Source organism: Salmo salar, chromosome 03, assembly GCF_965601325.2.
Source record: "Salmo salar chromosome 03, fSalSal1, whole genome shotgun sequence".
Taxonomy (NCBI): Eukaryota; Metazoa; Chordata; class Actinopteri; order Salmoniformes; family Salmonidae; genus Salmo; species Salmo salar.
In genome coordinates, this window is record NC_138293.1 from 1,734,306 (window position 1) to 1,752,500 (window position 18,195).

Consider the following 18,195-nt stretch of genomic DNA (forward strand, 5'->3'; position numbering starts at 1 on the left):
GCCCAGCTGAGAGAGTGGGGTTAAAGTAGTTACAAATTTAAAAATGTAAAAAATATTTTAAGATTTAATTTTGGATCTACAAGTGATCAATCACTAGATGAATATAGATCTAGTAAAATGTTTTTTTTTGTTTTCCTATAATTAGACAAAAAAAAACAGCCAGATACAGTTTTTCTTGAAACAAATTAAAAGAAATGAATAAAATAACCAAACTGTCCATGTATATTAAAGCCTTGCTACACACAGGATTATAATGTTAATAATGTCCTAAAAGCTGTATATATATATGTATATATATATTTAAGCAGTAAGGCCCGAGGGGGTGTGGTATATGGCCAATATACCACGGCTAAGGGCTGTTCTTAAGCACGATGCAATGCAGAGTGCCTGGATACAGCCCTTAGCTGTGGTATATTGGCGATATACCACAAACCCCCGAGGTGTCTTAATGCTGTTATAAACTGGTTACCAACATAATTAGAGCAGTAAAAATAAATCGCTCTGGATAAGAGTGTCTGCTAAATGACGTCAATGTAAATGTAAATGTTTTGTCAAACCCGTGGCATACGGTCTGATATACAACAGCTGTCAGCCAATTAGCATTCAGGGCTCGAACCACACAGTTTTTATATATATATATATATATACTATATATACTATATATATATATATATACACACAACCAGTCAAAAGTTTAGAACACCTACTCATTCAAGGATTTTTCTTTATTTGTACTATTTTCTACATTGTAGAATAGTGAAGACATCAAAACTATAAAATAACACATATGGAATCATGTAGGAACCAAAAAAGTGTTAAATTAAAATATATTTTATATTTGAGATTCTTCAAAGTAGCCACCCTTTTCCTTGATGACAGCTTTGCACACTCTCTGCCAAATTAAAGCTGATTTATCCCCTAAAACTAAAAATATCACTAAATACAAATATAATTAATATTTGTTAAATGTTATAAAAGCTGTACTTTTTTATATATATATTTTTACATTTGGACTTAAGTGCTGCCCACTTTTAAAGAAAGCTTGTTGTTCCCAGTCCACCTGGCCGTGCTGCTGCTCCAGTTTCAACTGTTCTGCCTGCGGCTATGGAACCCTGACCTGTTCACTAGACGTGCTACCTTGTCCCGGACCTGCAGTTTTGGACTCTCTCTCTACCGCACCTGCTGTCTCTAACTCTGAATGATTGGCTATGAAAAGCCAACTGACATTTACACCCTCTATGTAACAGTATAGCTTCCGTCCCTCTCCTCACCCCTTCCTGGGCTCGAACCAGGGACCCTCTGCACACATCAACAACTGACACCCCACGAAGAATCATTACCCATCGCGCCACAAAAGCCGCAGCCCTTGCAGAGCAAAGGGGAACAACCACTTCAAGGTCTCAGAGCGAGTGACGTCACCGATTTAAATGCTATTGGAGTGCGCCCCGCCAACTAGCTAGCCATTTCACACATGTGCTGTTATAATCTCCACCTGGCACAGCCAGAAGAGGACTGGCCACCCCTCATAACCTGGTTCCTCTCTAGGTTTCTTCCTAGGTTTTGGCCTTTCTAGGGAGTTTTTCCTAGGGAGTTTTTCCTAGCCACTGTGCTTCTACATCTGCATTGCTTGCTGTTTGGGGTTTTAGGCTGGGTTTTTGTACAGCACTTTGTGACATCTGCTGATGTAAAAAGGGCTTTATAAATAAATACATTTGATTGATTGATTGGAGTGAGATTTGCTATGTGAATTTCACTTCCCCCTAGTACAACCCCTAAATGGGGGGAAATGTTTACTGTTTTAAAGCCAGGGTGGAATTTTTGGGAATAAAAACCCCAGGTCAGATGTATTCAAGATATTTTGAACATTAAATGAAAACTCAGAATTAGACGAATTGTTACTTAGCGATTTTTGGGGGAAGAAATTTTAAGTATGCTAATATTTTTTTTAAACATATTTTGTAGGTGGTTTGACACTTTATTCAGACAGTAATGACATGAGATGGGGAGACAGGCTATTGCTAGAAACAGTGGGAAGGTTGGAAGCAGGGATGATCCCTGTTTACTCAGGTGGAAAGTTGTATGCGACACAAGGCTCAGCACAGGAAACATTATCGGTTGGTGGCAGTGGGTAACCAAATCATAGATTGCAGTCTGCTTGTCCATAGACTGTATTTATTATGGATCCCCATTAGTTCCTGCCAAGGCAGCAGCTACTCTTCCTGGGGTTTATTATGGATCCCCATTAGTTCCTGTCAAGGCAGCAGCTACTCTTCCTGGGGTTTATTATGGATCCCCATTAGTTCCTGCCAAGGCAGCAGCTACTCTTCCTGGGGTTTGTTATGGATCCCCATTAGTTCCTGCCAAGGCAGCAGCTACTCTTCCTAGGGGTTTATTATGGATCCCCATTAGTTCCTGCCGAGGCAGCAGCTACTCTTCCTGGGGTTTGTTATGGATCCCCATTAGTTCCTGCCAAGGCAGCAGCGACTCTTCCTGGGGTTTATTATGGATCCCCATTAGTTCCTGCCAAGGCAGCAGCTACTCTTCCTGGGGTTTATTATGGATCCCCGTTAGTTCCAGCCAAGGCAGCGGCTACTCTTCCTGGGGTTTGTTATGGATCCCCATTAGTTCCTGCCAAGGCAGCAGCTACTCTTCCTGGGGTTTATTATGGATCCCCATTAGTTCCTGCCAAGGCAGCAGCTACTCTTCCCGGGGTTTATTATGGATCCCCGTTAGTTCCTGTCAAGGCAGCAGCTACTCTTCCTGGGGTTTATTATGGATCCCCATTAGTTCCTGCCAAGGCAGCAGCTACTCTTCCTGGGGTTTATTGTGGATCCCCATTAGTTCCTGCAAAGGCAGCAGCTACTCTTCCTGGGGTTTATTGTGGATCCCCATTAGTTCCTGCAAAGGCAGCAGCTACTCTTCCTGGGGCTTGTTATGGATCCCCATTAGTTCCTGCCAAGGCAGCAGCTACTCTTCCTGGGGCTTATTATGGATCCCCATTAGTTCCTGCCAAGGCAGCAGCTACTCTTCCTGGGGTTTATTATGGATCCCCATTAGTTCCTGCCAAAGCAGCAGCTACTCTTCCAGGGGTTTATTATGGATCCCCATTAGTTCCTGCCAAGGCAGCAGCTACTCTTCCTGGAGTTTATTATGGATCCCCGTGAGTTCCTGCCAAGGCAGCAGCTACTCTTCCTGGGGTTTGTTATGGATCCCCATTAGTTCCTGCCAAGGCAGCAGCTACTCTTCCTGGGGTTTATTATGGATCCCCATTAGTTCCTGCCAAGGCAGCAGCTACTCTTCCTGGGGTTTATTATGGATCCCCATTAGTTCCTGCCAAAGCAGCAGCTACTCTTCCAGGGGTTTATTATGGATCCCCATTAGTTCCTGCCAAGGCAGCAGCTACTCTTCCTGGGGTTTATTATGGATCCCCATTAGTTCCTGCCAAGGCAGCAGCTACTCTTCCAGGGGTTTATTATGGATCCCCATTAGTTCCTGCCAAGGCAGCAGCTACTCTTCCTGTTAAACTGTAGGCTCAGTGCTGTGGCTGGACAGGACAATGATAGAGGTTAAAGCTGGCTTGAGCAGGGGGACCTTGCGTGCGCTGCCGGATTTTAATCCATGACGGCGTAGTGTGTTACTAATGGTTTTCTTTGAGACTGTGGTCCCAGCTCTCTTCAGGTCATTGACCAGGTCCTGCCGTGTAGTTCTGGGCTGATCCCTCACCTTCCTCATGATCATTGATGCCCCACGAGGTGAGATCTTGCATGGAGCCCCAGACCGAGGGTGATTGACCGTCATCTTGAACTTCTTCCATTTTCTAATAATTGCGCCAACAGTTGTTGCCTTCTCACCAAGCTGCTTGCCTATTGTCCTGTAGCCCATCCCAGCCTTGTGCAGGTCTACAATTTTATCCCTGATGTCCTTACACAGCTCTCTGGTCTTGGCCATTGTGGAGAGGTTGGAGTCTGTTTGATTGAGTGTGTGGACAGGTGTCTTTTATACAGGTAACGAGTTCAAACAGGTGCAGGTAATACAGGTAATGAGTGGAGAACAGGAGGGCTTCTTAAAGAAAAACGAACAGGTCTGTGAGAGCCGGAATTCTTACTGGTTGGTAGGTGATCAAATACTTATGTCATGCAATAAAATGCTAATTAATTACTTAAAAATCATCCAATGTTATTTTCTGGATTTTTGTTTTAGATTCCGTCTCTCACAGTTGAAGTGTACCTATGATAAAAATTACAGACCTCTACATGCCTTGTAAGTAGGAAAACCTGCAAAATCAGCAGAGTAACATAATACTTGTTCTCCCCACTGTGTGTGTGTGTGTGTGTGTGTGTGTGTGTGTGTGTATAGGAGAGATCACCATTATGTCACAAAAGCAAAAGTTCCAGGTGGAGAAAGTTGCGTTCTCTGCATGGTTCTCTGCATGGTTCTCTGCATGGTTCTGTGCATGGTTCTGTCCATGGTTCTCTCCATGGTTCTCTGCATGGTTCTCTGCATGGTTCTCTGCATGGTTCTGTGCATGGTTCTGTCCATGGTTCTCTCCATGGTTCTCTGCATGGTTCTGTGCATGGTTCTCTGCATGGTTCTGTGCATGGTTCTCTGCATGGTTCTGTGCATGGTTCTCTGCATGGTTCTCTACATGCTATGCGGACGACACACAGCTGTACATTTCAATGAAACATGGTGAAGCCCCAAAATTGCCCTCGCTAGAAGCCTGTGTTTCAGACATAAGGAAGTGGATGGCTGCAAACTTTCTACTCTTAAACTCGGACAAAACAGAGATGCTTGTTCTAGGTCCCAAGAAACAAAGAGATCTTCTGTTGAATCTGACAATTAATCTGGATGGTTGTACAGTCGTCTCAAATAAAACTGTGAAGGACCTCAGCGTTACTCTGGACCCTGATCTCTCTTTTGAAGAACATATCAAGACTGTTTCAAGGACAGCTTTTTTCCATCTACGTAACATTGCAAAAATCAGAAACTTTCTGTCCAAAAATGACGCAGAAAAATTAATCCATGCTTTTGTCACTTCTAGGTTAGACTACCGCAATGCTCTACTTTCCGGCTACCCGGATAAAGCACTAAATAAACTTCAGTTAGTGCTAAATACGGCTGCTAGAATCCTAACTAGAACCAAAAAATGTGATCATATTACTCCAGTGCTAGCCTCCCTACACTGGCTTCCTGTTAAGGCAAGGGCTGATTTCAAGGTTTTACTGCTAACCTACAAAGCATTACATGGGCTTGCTCCTACCTATCTTTCCGATTTGGTCCTGTCGTACATACCTACACGTACGCTACGGTCACAAGACGCAGGCCTCCTAATTGTCCCTAGAATTTCTAAGCAAACAGCTGGAGGCAGGGCTTTCTCCTATAGAGCTCAATTTTTATGGAATGGTCTGCCTACCAATGTGAGAGACGCAGACTCAGTCTCAACCTTTAAGTCTTTACTGAAGACTTATCTCTTCAGTAGGTCCTATGATTAAGTATAGTCTGGCCCAGGAGTGTGAAGGTGAACGGAAAGGCACTGGAGCAACGAACCGCCCTTGCTGTCTCTGCCTTGCCGGTTCCCCTCTTTCCACTGGGATTCTCTGCCTCTAACCCTATTACAGGGGCTGAGTCACTGGCTTACTGGTGTTCTTCCATGCCGTCCATGGGAGGGGTGCGTCACTTGAGTGGGTTGAGTCACTGACGTGGTCTTCCTGTCTGGGTTGGCGCCCCCCCCTTGGGTTGTGCCATGGCGGAGATCGTTGTGGGCTGTACTCGGCCTTGTCTTAGGATGGTAAGTTGGTGGTTGGAGACATCCCTCTAGTGGTGTGGGGGCTGTGCTCTGGCAAAGTGGGTGGGGTTATATCCTGCCTGTTTGTCCCTGTCCGGGGGTATCATCGGAGGGGGCCACAGTGTCTTCTGATCCCTCCTGTCTCAGCCTCCAGTATTTATGCTGCAGTAGTTTATGTGTCGGGGGGCTAGGGTCAGTCTGTTACATCTGGAGTATTTCTCTCGTCTTATCCGGTGTCCTGTGTGAATTTAAATATGCTCTCTCTAATTCTCTCTCTCTCTTTCTGTCTTTCTCTCGGAGGACCTGAGCCCTAGGACCATGCCTCAGGACTACCTGGCATGATGACTCCTTGCTGTCCCCAGTCCACCTGGCCGTGCTGCTGCTCCAGTTTCAACTGTTCTGCCTGCGGCTATGGAACCCTGACCTGTTCACCGGACGTGCTTGTTGCACCCTCGACAACTACTATGATTATTATTATTTGACCATGCTGGTCATTTATGAACATTTTAACATCTTGACCATGTTCTGTTATAATATCCACCCGGCACAGCCAGAAGAGGACTGGCCACCCCTCATAGCCTGGTTCCTCTCTAGGTTTCTTCCTAGGTTTTTGGCCTTTCTTGGGAGTTTTTCCTAGGGAGTTTTTCCTAGCCACCGTGCTTCTTTCACATGCATTGCTTGCTGTTTGGGGTTTTAGGCTGGGTTTCTGTACAGCACTTTGAGATATCAGCTGATGTACGAAGGGCTATATAAATAAATTTGATTTAGATTTTTAGATTTTATTTCTCTGCATGGTTCTCTGTATGGTTCTCTCCATGGTTGTGCCACAGACTTTCTAAACCTGTCTTTGGCTGTGCTCTGTATTTACAAATCAGTAATCTTACTGTAGTTGACAGTACAGTATGGAGCCGGCAAAATACACTTTCCAACAACATGAGCCACTGTAAAAGTCAGTGGTATTTCATGGTGTAATCTCAGAGTGATCCAGCAGAGGGCGGTAATGAGCCACTACATCCATTACCTGGCTTTTCTATTTTATCTTTATTTAACTACACAAATGCACTGTCATGGAAATTCTTACACAGGGACACACAAAGCCAATCTTAAGAACAGATTTTTACCTTGTCAGCTCAGGGATTCAATCTCACAACCTTTCAGTTACTGGCCCAACGCTCTAACCACTAGGCTACCTGCCACCCCTACACTCTAACCACTAGGCTACCTGCCTCCCCTCCACTCTAACCACTAGGCTACCTGCCTCCCCTCCACTCTAACCACTAGGCTACCTGCTTCCCCTTCACTCTAACCACTAGGCTACCTGCCACCCCTACACTCTAACCACTAGGCTACCTGCAGCCCCTCCACTCTAACCACTAGGCTACCTGCCCCCCTTACACTCTAACCACTAGGCTACCTGCCGCCCCTACACTCTAACCACTAGGCTACCTGCCCCCCCTCCACTCTAACCACTAGGCTACCTGCCGCCCCTCCACTCTAACCACTAGGCTACCTGCCCCCCCTCCACTCTAACCACTAGGCTACCTGCCACCCCTCCACTCTAACCACTAGGCTACCTGCAGCCCCTCCACTCTAACCACTAGGCTACCTGCCGCCCCTCCACTCTAACCACTAGGCTACCTGCCGCCCCTCCACTCTAACCACTAGGCTACCTGCCCCCCCTCCACTCTAACCACTAGGCTACCTGCAGCCCCTTCACTCTAACCACTAGGCTACCTGCCGCCCCTCCACTCTAACCACTAGGCTACCTGCAGCCCCTCCACTCTAACCACTAGGCTACCTGCCACCCCTACATTCTAACCACTAGGCTACCTGCCTCCCCTACGCTCTAACCACTAGGCTACCTGCCTCCTCTACACTCTAACCACTAGGCTACCTGCAGACCCTCCACTCTAACCACTAGGCTACCTGCCGCCCCTCCACTCTAACCACTAGGCTACCTGCCGCCCCTACACTCTAACCACTAGGCTACCTGCCTCCCCTACGCTCTAACCACTAGGCTACCTGCCTCCTCTACACTCTAACCACTAGGCTACCTGCAGCCCCTCCACTCTAACCACTAGGCTACCTGCAGCCCCTCCACTCTAACCACTAGGCTACCTGTCGCCCCTCCACTCTAACCACTAGGCTACCTGCAGCCCCTCCACTCTAACCACTAGGCTACCTGCCTCCCCTACGCTCTAACCACTAGGCTACCTGCCTCCCCTACGCTCTAACCACTAGGCTACCTGCCTCCTCTACACTCTAACCACTAGGCTACCTGCAGCCCCTCCACTCTAACCACTAGGCTACCTGTCGCCCCTCCACTCTAACCACTAGGCTACCTGCAGCCCCTCCACTCTAACCACTAGGCTACCTGCAGCCCCTCCACTCTAACCACTAGGCTACCTGCCTCCCCTACGCTCTAACCACTAGGCTACCTGCCTCCTCTACACTCTAACCACTAGGCTACCTGCAGCCCCTCCACTCTAACCACTAGGCTACCTGTCGCCCCTCCACTCTAACCACTAGGCTACCTGCCCCCCTTACACTCTAACCACTAGGCTACCTGCCGCCCCTCCACTCTAACCACTAGGCTACCTGCCTCCCCTACGCTCTAACCACTAGGCTACCTGCCGCCCCTCCACTCTAACCACTAGGCTACCTGCCGCCCCTCCACTCTAACCACTAGGCTACCTGCCGCCCCTCCACTCTAACCACTAGGCTACCTGCCGCCCCTCCACTCTAACCACTAGGCTACCTGCAGCCCCTCCACTCTAACCACTAGGCTACCTGTCGCCCCTCCACTCTAACCACTAGGCTACCTGCCGCCCCTCCACTCTAACCACTAGGCTACCTGCCGCCCCTCCACTCTAACCACTAGGCTACCTGCCGCCCCTCCACTCTAACCACTAGGCTACCTGCAGCCCCTCCACTCTAACCACTAGGCTACCTGTCGCCCCTCCACTCTAACCACTAGGCTACCTGCCCCACTTACACTCTAACCACTAGGCTACCTGCCGCCCCTCCACTCTAACCACTAGGCTACCTGCCGCCCCTCCACTCTAACCACTAGGCTACCTGCAGCCCCTCCACTCTAACAGAACAAGAGAATCAAATGATTTATCCATACGGGGTAAATGGCCAAAACCTTTCTCATCTGCACCATGAACTGTAGCTAAGCGAATGCATATGCTTGGCATGGCAGGGGTTCTATAATTTGTCGTGCTCCAACATATTTTGAAATATGGTTAATTTTCTCTATAATTTAGCCTAACAGGGTGGAAATATATGAGTGGTAAATATAGACTAACAACATGGACACATAGATACATCTGAGTGTTTATATTTATGTACCTATGGTTTCCCACCAAAGAAATGATGACACTTCCTGAATGTGGTGTCATTGTAGGAAGTGGTTGTTTTTAAAGAAGAATTCCAACAAACTAACAAGGTGGAAAGTGAAAGACACATGCACAAAATCTTAAATAAAAGAATAAATACAATCATCATGAAAGAAATGTAGTTGATGAGAGAGAATTTAACTGTAAAATAATGAAGAATAAAAAAATATATATATATATTTTGTGACTTGTATTTCTCGTGGAAGGTGATGAATAAAAACGCCGACATCCACTGGAAAAAAAAAGAGTTTAAATATCAAGATCCATATTTGAGTGTTTTTAAGATAAAGGACACCTGACCTTTTGGAATACACATTTTACACTAAATAAGAAGTGATATTTCCTGGGGACAGAAAAGGCATTGTATATTCAGATAACCCATACACGCATGTTACACAGCCATAGGGTGAATATCAGATCAGTAAAAATACTGTGAGATAAATGTCGCTCTTTTAATAAATGGAACAGATGAGCTATTTATCCAACATTGCACCTGTGGCTAGCTGGCTGGCTATGTGGAAGGTCGCCAGCTTGTAGTCAGTCCTACTAAACCCGGAAATTAGTTCGTTCTGGTTCATTCAGCCATCCCCATTGGAAAAAATTCATGGCAAAATAAAATGTTTTTTTGGAATAAATGCAGAAAATAAGGTCTGAGGTTATGAGATAATATCAGTCAGTTAACATGACCTTTATGAATTATCAAGTCTTTATGTGATTTATGTTTTTCATTATTACATAAATTCTTCAAAATTCACAAAAAGTGACATTAGCTAATGAAGATTATCTAATAGAGCAAAACGTATCAGATCTCCTGTATTCACCACAGACACCTAGAGGTTAGTGATCTGTATCAGATCTCCTGTGTTCACCACAGACCTTATTTTCGGTGTTAATTCAAAAACGCCATTCATTTTCTCCATAGGCTTTGTCCTAAGAAGAATGGCGGAGTTAGTGCCTACAAAAATACACCATGACTATTTATCTCTATTTAGAAAAGGTTCTTGAGTCCAGCTTTCCGACGCCCTCAACTCCTCCCTCTTAGAGGTTGAGGTTTGCAACCCGGCACCACAGATGGAACAATGGAGACAGATATTTCACCGGATGTATAAATGTGAAGCATCCGCTTCCTGTTTCCACTCACTACCAAATATGGTGATGAGAGGAAGTCCAGTGGCCGCAAGTAGGAGAAGATGGAGCGAGATTGATTTTGGACGACATTCTGCTAATTTTCTCATTGATGAAACACTTGATCTCCATGCAGTTTTCTGTTCCCAAAACTATAATATGTTATGAACAGAGTGGACTGCGTTTTGTAGACTTTACACTTTGCCAAAGTAAAAAAAAAAAAATGCGTTGTTTAGAAGGAGTGCAAAGGCACATTTTCTTATTGCACACTTCATAGAGTAAGTGTTCCGTAATGGAAATATGCAGGTACAATTGTTTTTCTTTATCCTTATTATTGTTAAAGGAAACCGAGCAGCACATTCTCCCATAAAATAAAAGTAATCAAGAATATTAACAATGATAAAACTGAATATCTTTCCATCATTAAAAAAAAAAAGTTTTACATGTAGACACTGCCAAAATAAATTCAAAACTGTTTCTGGATGCTCAACACAAAAAGCACAGTTTTGTAAAATAAAAAAATCCCTTGTCAAAGTCAGGGTATGTTGTCGTCCTAGTCAGAAATAACCAGATCTATTAACAAGTCAGAATATATTTTCCTAGTTCCCGACTAACACGTCGACAAACCTGACAATTTTTTTTCTCCCTCGAAAGTACGTAAATGTCACGATTACAAAACGATACGATATTACAGAGAACAACTGAATTATTTCACATCTAGTAAAAAAAATTATATATATATATATATATATCCATCATGTTGAACTTGTTGTTGCCGGAAGTCATAATAATGTCCTCGTCCCAGAATGCACCGCGGGACACACTGACGACGTATGGCCGAGTTTCCCCCCACCCCATCTCCTCTAAAGTACATCTGTTACCTTTCCATCTGTTGTGTTTGTTTGTTTGTTTGTTTGTGTGTTTATGGTTAACCGGATGGTAACTCGGTAACCATGGACACCGCGGTAGTCCGCCCGTTCAGACTAAACACATAGGCGTTGCTGGTCCTGTAGGTGTGCTAGGCTAGCTAGGCTATCTATCAATTATCCGATGGGAGCTGCTGAATTGCCACTATACTTTAGTTTCGATCGATAATTGGTTATTAGAGATTAGTTTAATCATCACACAACATGTCCGCAGTATGAAGCTAACACGGAAGTTGGTCCTGGCCAAAGCCAAAGCCTCGGATCTGGACAGTGTGAAGAAACTCAACTGCTGGTAGGTTGGGAGGCTACATGGGTTAGCTAACTATCCGATATGCGACTGGTTGGATGCTAGTTCGCTGACTGTTCTCGTTTCTCTTAATGTGTCCAATGTTTTGTCTTTTCTCTTTCAGGGGCTGCAACTTGACAGACGTGAGTATGCTTGTGTGTTCTCAATATTTTTTTTTGTTAGTTCTGGGTTAACAGGATATAATTTTAAAATCCCATGTTTAGCTAGCTAACTAGTTAGCTTTGTTTCAACTCTAATGTTCTTCCTTTCTTCCTTCTCTATCCCTCTCATCCCGCCATCTGTCCTCTATCCATTCTCTCTCTCTCCTCCTCCCTCTCTCCATTCTCTCTCTCTCCTCCTCCCTCTCTCCATCCTCTCTCTCCATCCTCTCTCTCTCTCCTCCCTCTCTCCTCCTCCCTCTCGCCATCCTCCCTCTCGCCAATCCTCCCTCTCGCCAATCCTCCCTCTCTCCATCCTATCTCCTCCCTCTCACTCTCTCCTCCCTCTCTCTCTCCATCCTCTCTCTCTTTCCTCTATCTCCTCCCTCTCTCTCTCTCTCTAGATCTCTATTTTTACCCAGATACCCCACATCGAGGTCCTGACTCTCAGGTTGGCTGTCTACACACACACACACACACACACACACACACACACACACACACACACACACACACACACACCACACACAGGGCTGTTATGGTGACCGTATTACCGCCACACCAGCAGTCACGAGTCATGACCGCAGTCAAATTCCACGTGACCGTTTAGTCATGGTAACTAGGCTTCTCCAAGCTCTGCTGCTGCTGCTGGTCATTAGTAACCTACCAAACTAGCTAACTGTCTGGTACTCAGCACTCTATTGTCCCTGTAATCACTCTGACATCAATGTAAATGTAATGGAAAATCTAAATCAAACACTTCATGAGAGCTCATGTTGACCAACATTTCTATAGGCTATGCAATTGCGGGAGAAAACAGTGATGGCCTCTATTAAAAAGAGGAGGGTCCTATCAGTTTTCTATAGGCTAGGCCTACTATATTTATTTCTCAACTTTCCTAATAGCAAGCGCATTGCTTCCCTTTACAACAAGAGTATAGCCTACCTGGCTGGCATGAAAATAAACCACAGGAAAAAGCGTCCTCCATTTGCTATTTAAGTGCATAGATGACATGTATTTTTCCCCTGCTGCCCCTGTTTCGTTACAGGTGCATCATAATGGTCCATTCTAAATCAAAACAAATGTCACACACATATTATTTAGTATATTTAAAGACAAGATTCAATCAAGAATAGTCTGATGGCTGACAATATTAGCCTGTCACTTGAAAATTATATATTTTATTTAACCTTTATTTATCTAGGCAAGTCAGTTAAGAACAAATTCTTATTTACAATGACGGCACCTACACCGACCAAACCCGGACGACGCTGGGCCAATTGTGCACCGCCCTATGGGACTCCCAATCACGGCCGGTTGTGATACAGCCTGGAATCTAACCAGGGTCTGTAGTGACGCCTCTAGCACTGAGATTAAGTGCCTTAAACCGCTGCGCAACTCGGCAGCGGATAAGGTTTGTATCACAACTAAAGTGGCCAAATAACTTCTTAAAAAGAAGCACATTAATCCTCTTTAGAAGGGGTTTAGAGCCTAACTACATACATAAGCAGCACGTGAGCTTTAAGTTTGGGGGAAGATAATTTTCGCCATAAAAATGCACCTTTATAATAAAAGCATTATGTGCATAATTGCATTTGTGGTCACTTTTGATAATGGTGTTTTCCCGCTAATTGAACATTCGCTCTTATAGCCTGCTGCCGTGTGCTCATTGCTGCTCATTATAATGTGAAGAAATAGCCTTAATAGTCTATCAACATTTAAAGCTAAACGTTCTGATCTGTTGCGTAAGCCACATTGCGTGAAAAAGGTTTTTTGATGCTAATTGTTGTATTAATGTGGGATCTATCACATCCCACAACGGTCCCAGTCTATGTTAGGTCTACTCACCTTGTTGGACAATTCTTCCAATATCTTCAATATGCGTCTCGGAATTGGATAAGGACACGTGTCTTCACTTGTAGCCTGTGAGATCACGTGACGGAGAGCCATGTGAGTGAGAGGTGCTTCGGCACGCAGCCGGGAGAAGGGAATTATAATTATTATATTCAGCCGAAAGGCACAACCGCCACTGGCCCACAAAAAGGCATGGATTCTTTTTAGGGGGCATTACGGCCACACAAATGGGATGCCGCCGGGAAATTCGAGGCATTATCAAGTGCTTGTCATATTCTGAATGGGAGACTGATGAAGTGTGTACAGCTTGTGCAAAAAACAAAGCAGAGATCATGCCTTTCAAGATACTTTTTCCAAATCATCATTAGTCTCATCATGCAGCCTTACAATGTATTAAACATCAAAACATACAGCCCAACGTCTGTATAACAACTAAAGTTACATTAATAACTCTAAATTAAGCTTATAGGAGGACCTATTTCTTTGTTAACCGCTCAACACAGAACAGCTGCAAGTTCACACTCCCTCAAATCGCTTGGAGAAAATATCCTTTCTATTTTATTCAACTGTATTCTTCATACTATAACATAATACCACGGAATTCTGATGTCGCCCCACAGCCACATCAGGACCTGCTAAATGAACTAGTGTCGCCCCACAGCCACATCAGGACCTGCTAAATGAACTAGTGTAGCCCACAGCCAGATCAGGACCCTAACATCAGGACAACTCAGAGTTATGCTATTCTGTTCTTCTGAAATAGACTACATTTAACGGTCAATTACCGTGAGACCTGCAGTTATTTGCTTGACAATCACCGGCTGATGAAATGTAATGACCGTCACAGCCCTATATACACACACACACACACACACACACACACACACACACACCACCACACACACACACACACACACACACACAGCCCTACACACACACACACACAGCCCTACACACACATGCTGTGTGCTGTCTGAGAGGAGAGCATGCAAGTTAACTTTTAGTTGTACTGTATACACTATTATGGGCTCCCGAGTTCGATTCCAGGCTGTATCACAGCCGGCCGTGATTAGGAGTCCTATAGGGCGGCGCACAATTGGCCCAGTGTCGTCCGGGTTTGGCCGGGGGGGGGGGGGGGGGTAGGCCGTCATTGTAAATAATAATTTGTTCTTAACCTGACTTGCTTAGTTAAATAAAGGTTCAATATAACAGTACGCTGCCTGCTGTGCATATGATAAATCAACCTTGACAACACCCTACATTAACCAGGTCGTCTCTCCCCAGCGTGAACTCCATCCTGTCCCTGGCACCTCTGTCGGGCTGTGTGTGTCTGAGTGAGTTGTACCTCAGACGAAACCTCGTCCCTTCTCTCTCGGAGCTCTCCCATCTCCGCCCACTCACACGTCTACGAGTGCTCTGGTTGGCTGAGAACCCCTGCTGCGGAACGGACCCCAGCCAATACCGTCTCAATGTGCTGCGATGCCTGCCACGCTTACACAAACTGGACAACCAGGGTCAGTTGTCTTCAGATGTGATAATGTTTGTGTTTTGGGGAAGTATGCTTCTAGTACTCCTCGAGGCGTAGGGGTCCAATTTAGATTTTGGGCTGTTGGGACGTGTGTGTGTGTGTGTGTGTGTGTGTAGTAATGTACGTGTGTGTGTGTGTGTGTGTAGTAACGGTGTGTGTGTGTAGTAACGGGGTGTGTGTGTGTGTGTGTAGTAACGGGTGTGTGTGTGTAGTAACGGGGGGTGTGTGTGTGTGTGTCCAGTGGTGACAGAGGAGGAGCTTGCTTTCGCGCTAAACGAGGGAGAGGAGATAACCACACCCCCTGCCGCTGCCCAGAAGCAGTTCTCCACCAGTGGCCAGCCAGAGAACGTCAGCTCCACCAATGGACAGACAGAGGCGGAGTCAGAGAACGACCCCCTCAACTACAGTATGGAGGAGACCAAGTAAGACCCGCCCCCTCACAACGTTACACACCTCTAACCCCGTCTCTCCCTCCAACCCCGTCTCTCCCCCTAACCCCGTCTCTCCCTCTAACCCCATCTCTCCCCCTAACCCCGTCTCTCCCCCTAACCCCGTCTCTCCCCCTAACCCCGTCTCTCCCCCTAACCCCGTCTCTCCCCCTAACCCCGTCTCTCCCTCTAACCCCGTCTCTCCCCCTAACCCCGTCTCTCCCCCTAACCCCGTCTCTCCCCCTAACCCCGTCTCTCCCTCTAACCCCGTCTCTCCCCCTAACCCCGTCTCTCCCTCTAACCCCGTCTCTCCCTCTAACCCCGTCTCTCCCCCTAACCCCGTCTCTCCCCTCTAACCCCGTCTCTCCCCCTAACCCCGTCTCTCCCCCTAACCCCGTCTCTCCCCTAACCCCGTCTCTCCCTCTAACCCCGTCTCTCCCTCTAACCCCGTCTCTCCCTCTAACCCCGTCTCTCCCCCTAACCCCGTCTCTCCCCTAACCCTGTCTCTCCCCTAACCCCGTCTCTCCCCTAACCCCGTCTCTCCCCTAACCCCGTCTCTCCCCTAACCCCGTCTCTCCCCTAACCCCGTCTCTCCCCTAACCCCGTCTCTCTCCCCTAACCCCGTCTCTCTCCCCTAACCCCGTCTCTCTCCCTCTAACCCCGTCTCTCTCCCTCTAACCCCGTCTCTCTCCCTCTAACCCCGTCTCTCTCCCTCTAACCCCGTCTCTCTCCCTCTAACCCTGTCTCTCTCCCTCTAACCCTGTCTCTCTCCCTCTAACCCTGTCTCTCTCCCTCTAACCCTGTCTCTCTCCCTCTAACCCTGTCTCTCTCCCTCTAACCCTGTCTCTCTCCCTCTAACCCCGTCTCTCCCTCTAACCCCGTCTCTCCCTCTAACCCTGTCTCCTAACCCTGTCTCCTAACCCTCTACAGTAAGATCCGGGAACAGTTGGGGATGAAGCCTATTCCTAGAGACAAGTTCTCCTCCCCATCACCTCGACCTGCAGCTAGGAAGGTAAGAGACCCTCGACCTGCAGCTAGGAAGGTAACAGACCCTCGACCTGCAGCTAGGAAGGTAACAGACCCTCGACCTGCAGCTAGGAAGGTAACAGACCCTCGACCTGCAGCTAGGAAGGTAACAGACCCTCGACTTGCAGCTAGGAAGGTAACAGACCCTCGACCTGCAGCTAGGAAGGTAACAGACCCTCGACCTGCAGCTAAGAAGGTAACAGACCCTCGACCTGCAGCTAGGAAGGTAACAGACCCTCGACCTGCAGCTAGGAAGGTAACAGACCCTCGACCTGCAGCTAGGAAGGTAACAGACCCTCGACCTGCAGCTAGGAAGGTAACAGACCCTCGACCTGCAGCTAGGAAGGTAACAGACCCTCGACCTGCAGCTAGGAAGGTAACAGACCCTCGACCTGCAGCTAGGAAGGTAACAGACCCTCGACCTGCAGCTAGGAAGGTAACAGACCCTCGACCTGCAGCTAGGAAGGTAACAGACCCTCGACTTGCAGCTAGGAAGGTAACAGACCCTCGACCTGCAGCTAGGAAGGTAACAGACCCTCGACCTGCAGCTAGGAAGGTAACAGACCCTCGACCTGCAGCTAGGAAGGTAACAGACCCTCGACCTGCAGCTAGGAAGGTAACAGACCCTCGACCTGCAGCTAGGAAGGTAACAGACCCTCGACCTGCAGCTAGGAAGGTAACAGACCCTCGACTTGCAGCTAGGAAGGTAACAGACACTCGACCTGCAGCTAGGAAGGTAACAGACCCTCGACCTGCAGCTAGGAAGGTAACAGACCCTCGACTTGCAGCTAGGAAGGTAACAGACCCTCGACCTGCAGCTAGGAAGGTAACAGACCCTCGACCTGCAGCTAGGAAGGTAACAGACCCTCGACCTGCAGCTAGGAAGGTAACAGACCCTCGACCTGCAGCTAGGAAGGTAACAGACCCTCGACTTGCAGCTAGGAAGGTAACAGACCCTCGACCTGCAGCTAGGAATGGGGTCTTCCATTCATACTATAGCTTCCTGTACGTATGTATGTATGTATGTATGTATGTATTGATGGTGTGTGTGTGTGTGTGTATTGATGGTGTGTGTGTGTGTATGTATTGATGGTGTGTGTGTATGTATTGATGGTGTGTGTGTGTGTATTGATTTTGTGTGTGTGTGTGTGTATTGATGGTGTGTGTGTGTGTGTGTGTTTTGATAGTGTGTGTGTGTGTGTGTGTGTGTGTTTTGATGGTGTGTGTATGTATTGATGGTGTGTGTGTGTATTGATGGTGTGTGTGTGTGTGTGTGTATTGATGGTGTGTGTGTGTGTATTGATGGTGTGTGTGTGTGTGTGTTTTGATGGTGTGTGTGTGTGTGTGTGTGTGTGTGTGTGTGTGCAGTCCCATACTCTGGAGGCGGTGCTGATGCTGTTGAAAGATCTGGAGGAGGAGGAGCTACGCATCGTTCACGCGGCAACCCAGAACAGACAGCTCCGAACACACACACACCTCAATACACTGACACACACACCTCAATACACTGACACACACACACTCCAACACTCACACACACACACTCCAACACTCACACACACACTCCAACACTGACACACACACACTCCAACACTCACACTCCAACACTGACACACACACTCCAACACTGACACACACACTCCAACACTGACACACACACTCCAACACTCACACACAC

The 18,195-nt window shown here is 46.9% G+C and overlaps 1 protein-coding gene across 1 annotated transcript in view; it reads left to right on the forward strand.

Moving 5' to 3' along the window:
* The first annotated feature begins 11,099 nt into the window (after positions 1–11,099).
* Positions 11,100–18,195, forward strand: part of cfap410 (cilia and flagella associated protein 410) — an 11,424-nt gene continuing 4,328 nt past the window's right edge. Inside the window, exons 1-7 of the mRNA XM_045714374.2 lie at positions 11,100–11,529; positions 11,648–11,666; positions 12,086–12,132; positions 14,820–15,049; positions 15,305–15,485; positions 16,422–16,503; positions 17,886–18,195. The exon at positions 17,886–18,195 is cut by the window's right edge and continues 4,328 nt beyond it. Coding sequence (XP_045570330.2) covers positions 11,453–11,529; positions 11,648–11,666; positions 12,086–12,132; positions 14,820–15,049; positions 15,305–15,485; positions 16,422–16,503; positions 17,886–18,092 — 843 coding nt within the window. The 5' untranslated portion in view covers positions 11,100–11,452 and the 3' untranslated portion in view covers positions 18,093–18,195. The remainder of the gene's footprint in view (positions 11,530–11,647; positions 11,667–12,085; positions 12,133–14,819; positions 15,050–15,304; positions 15,486–16,421; positions 16,504–17,885) is intronic.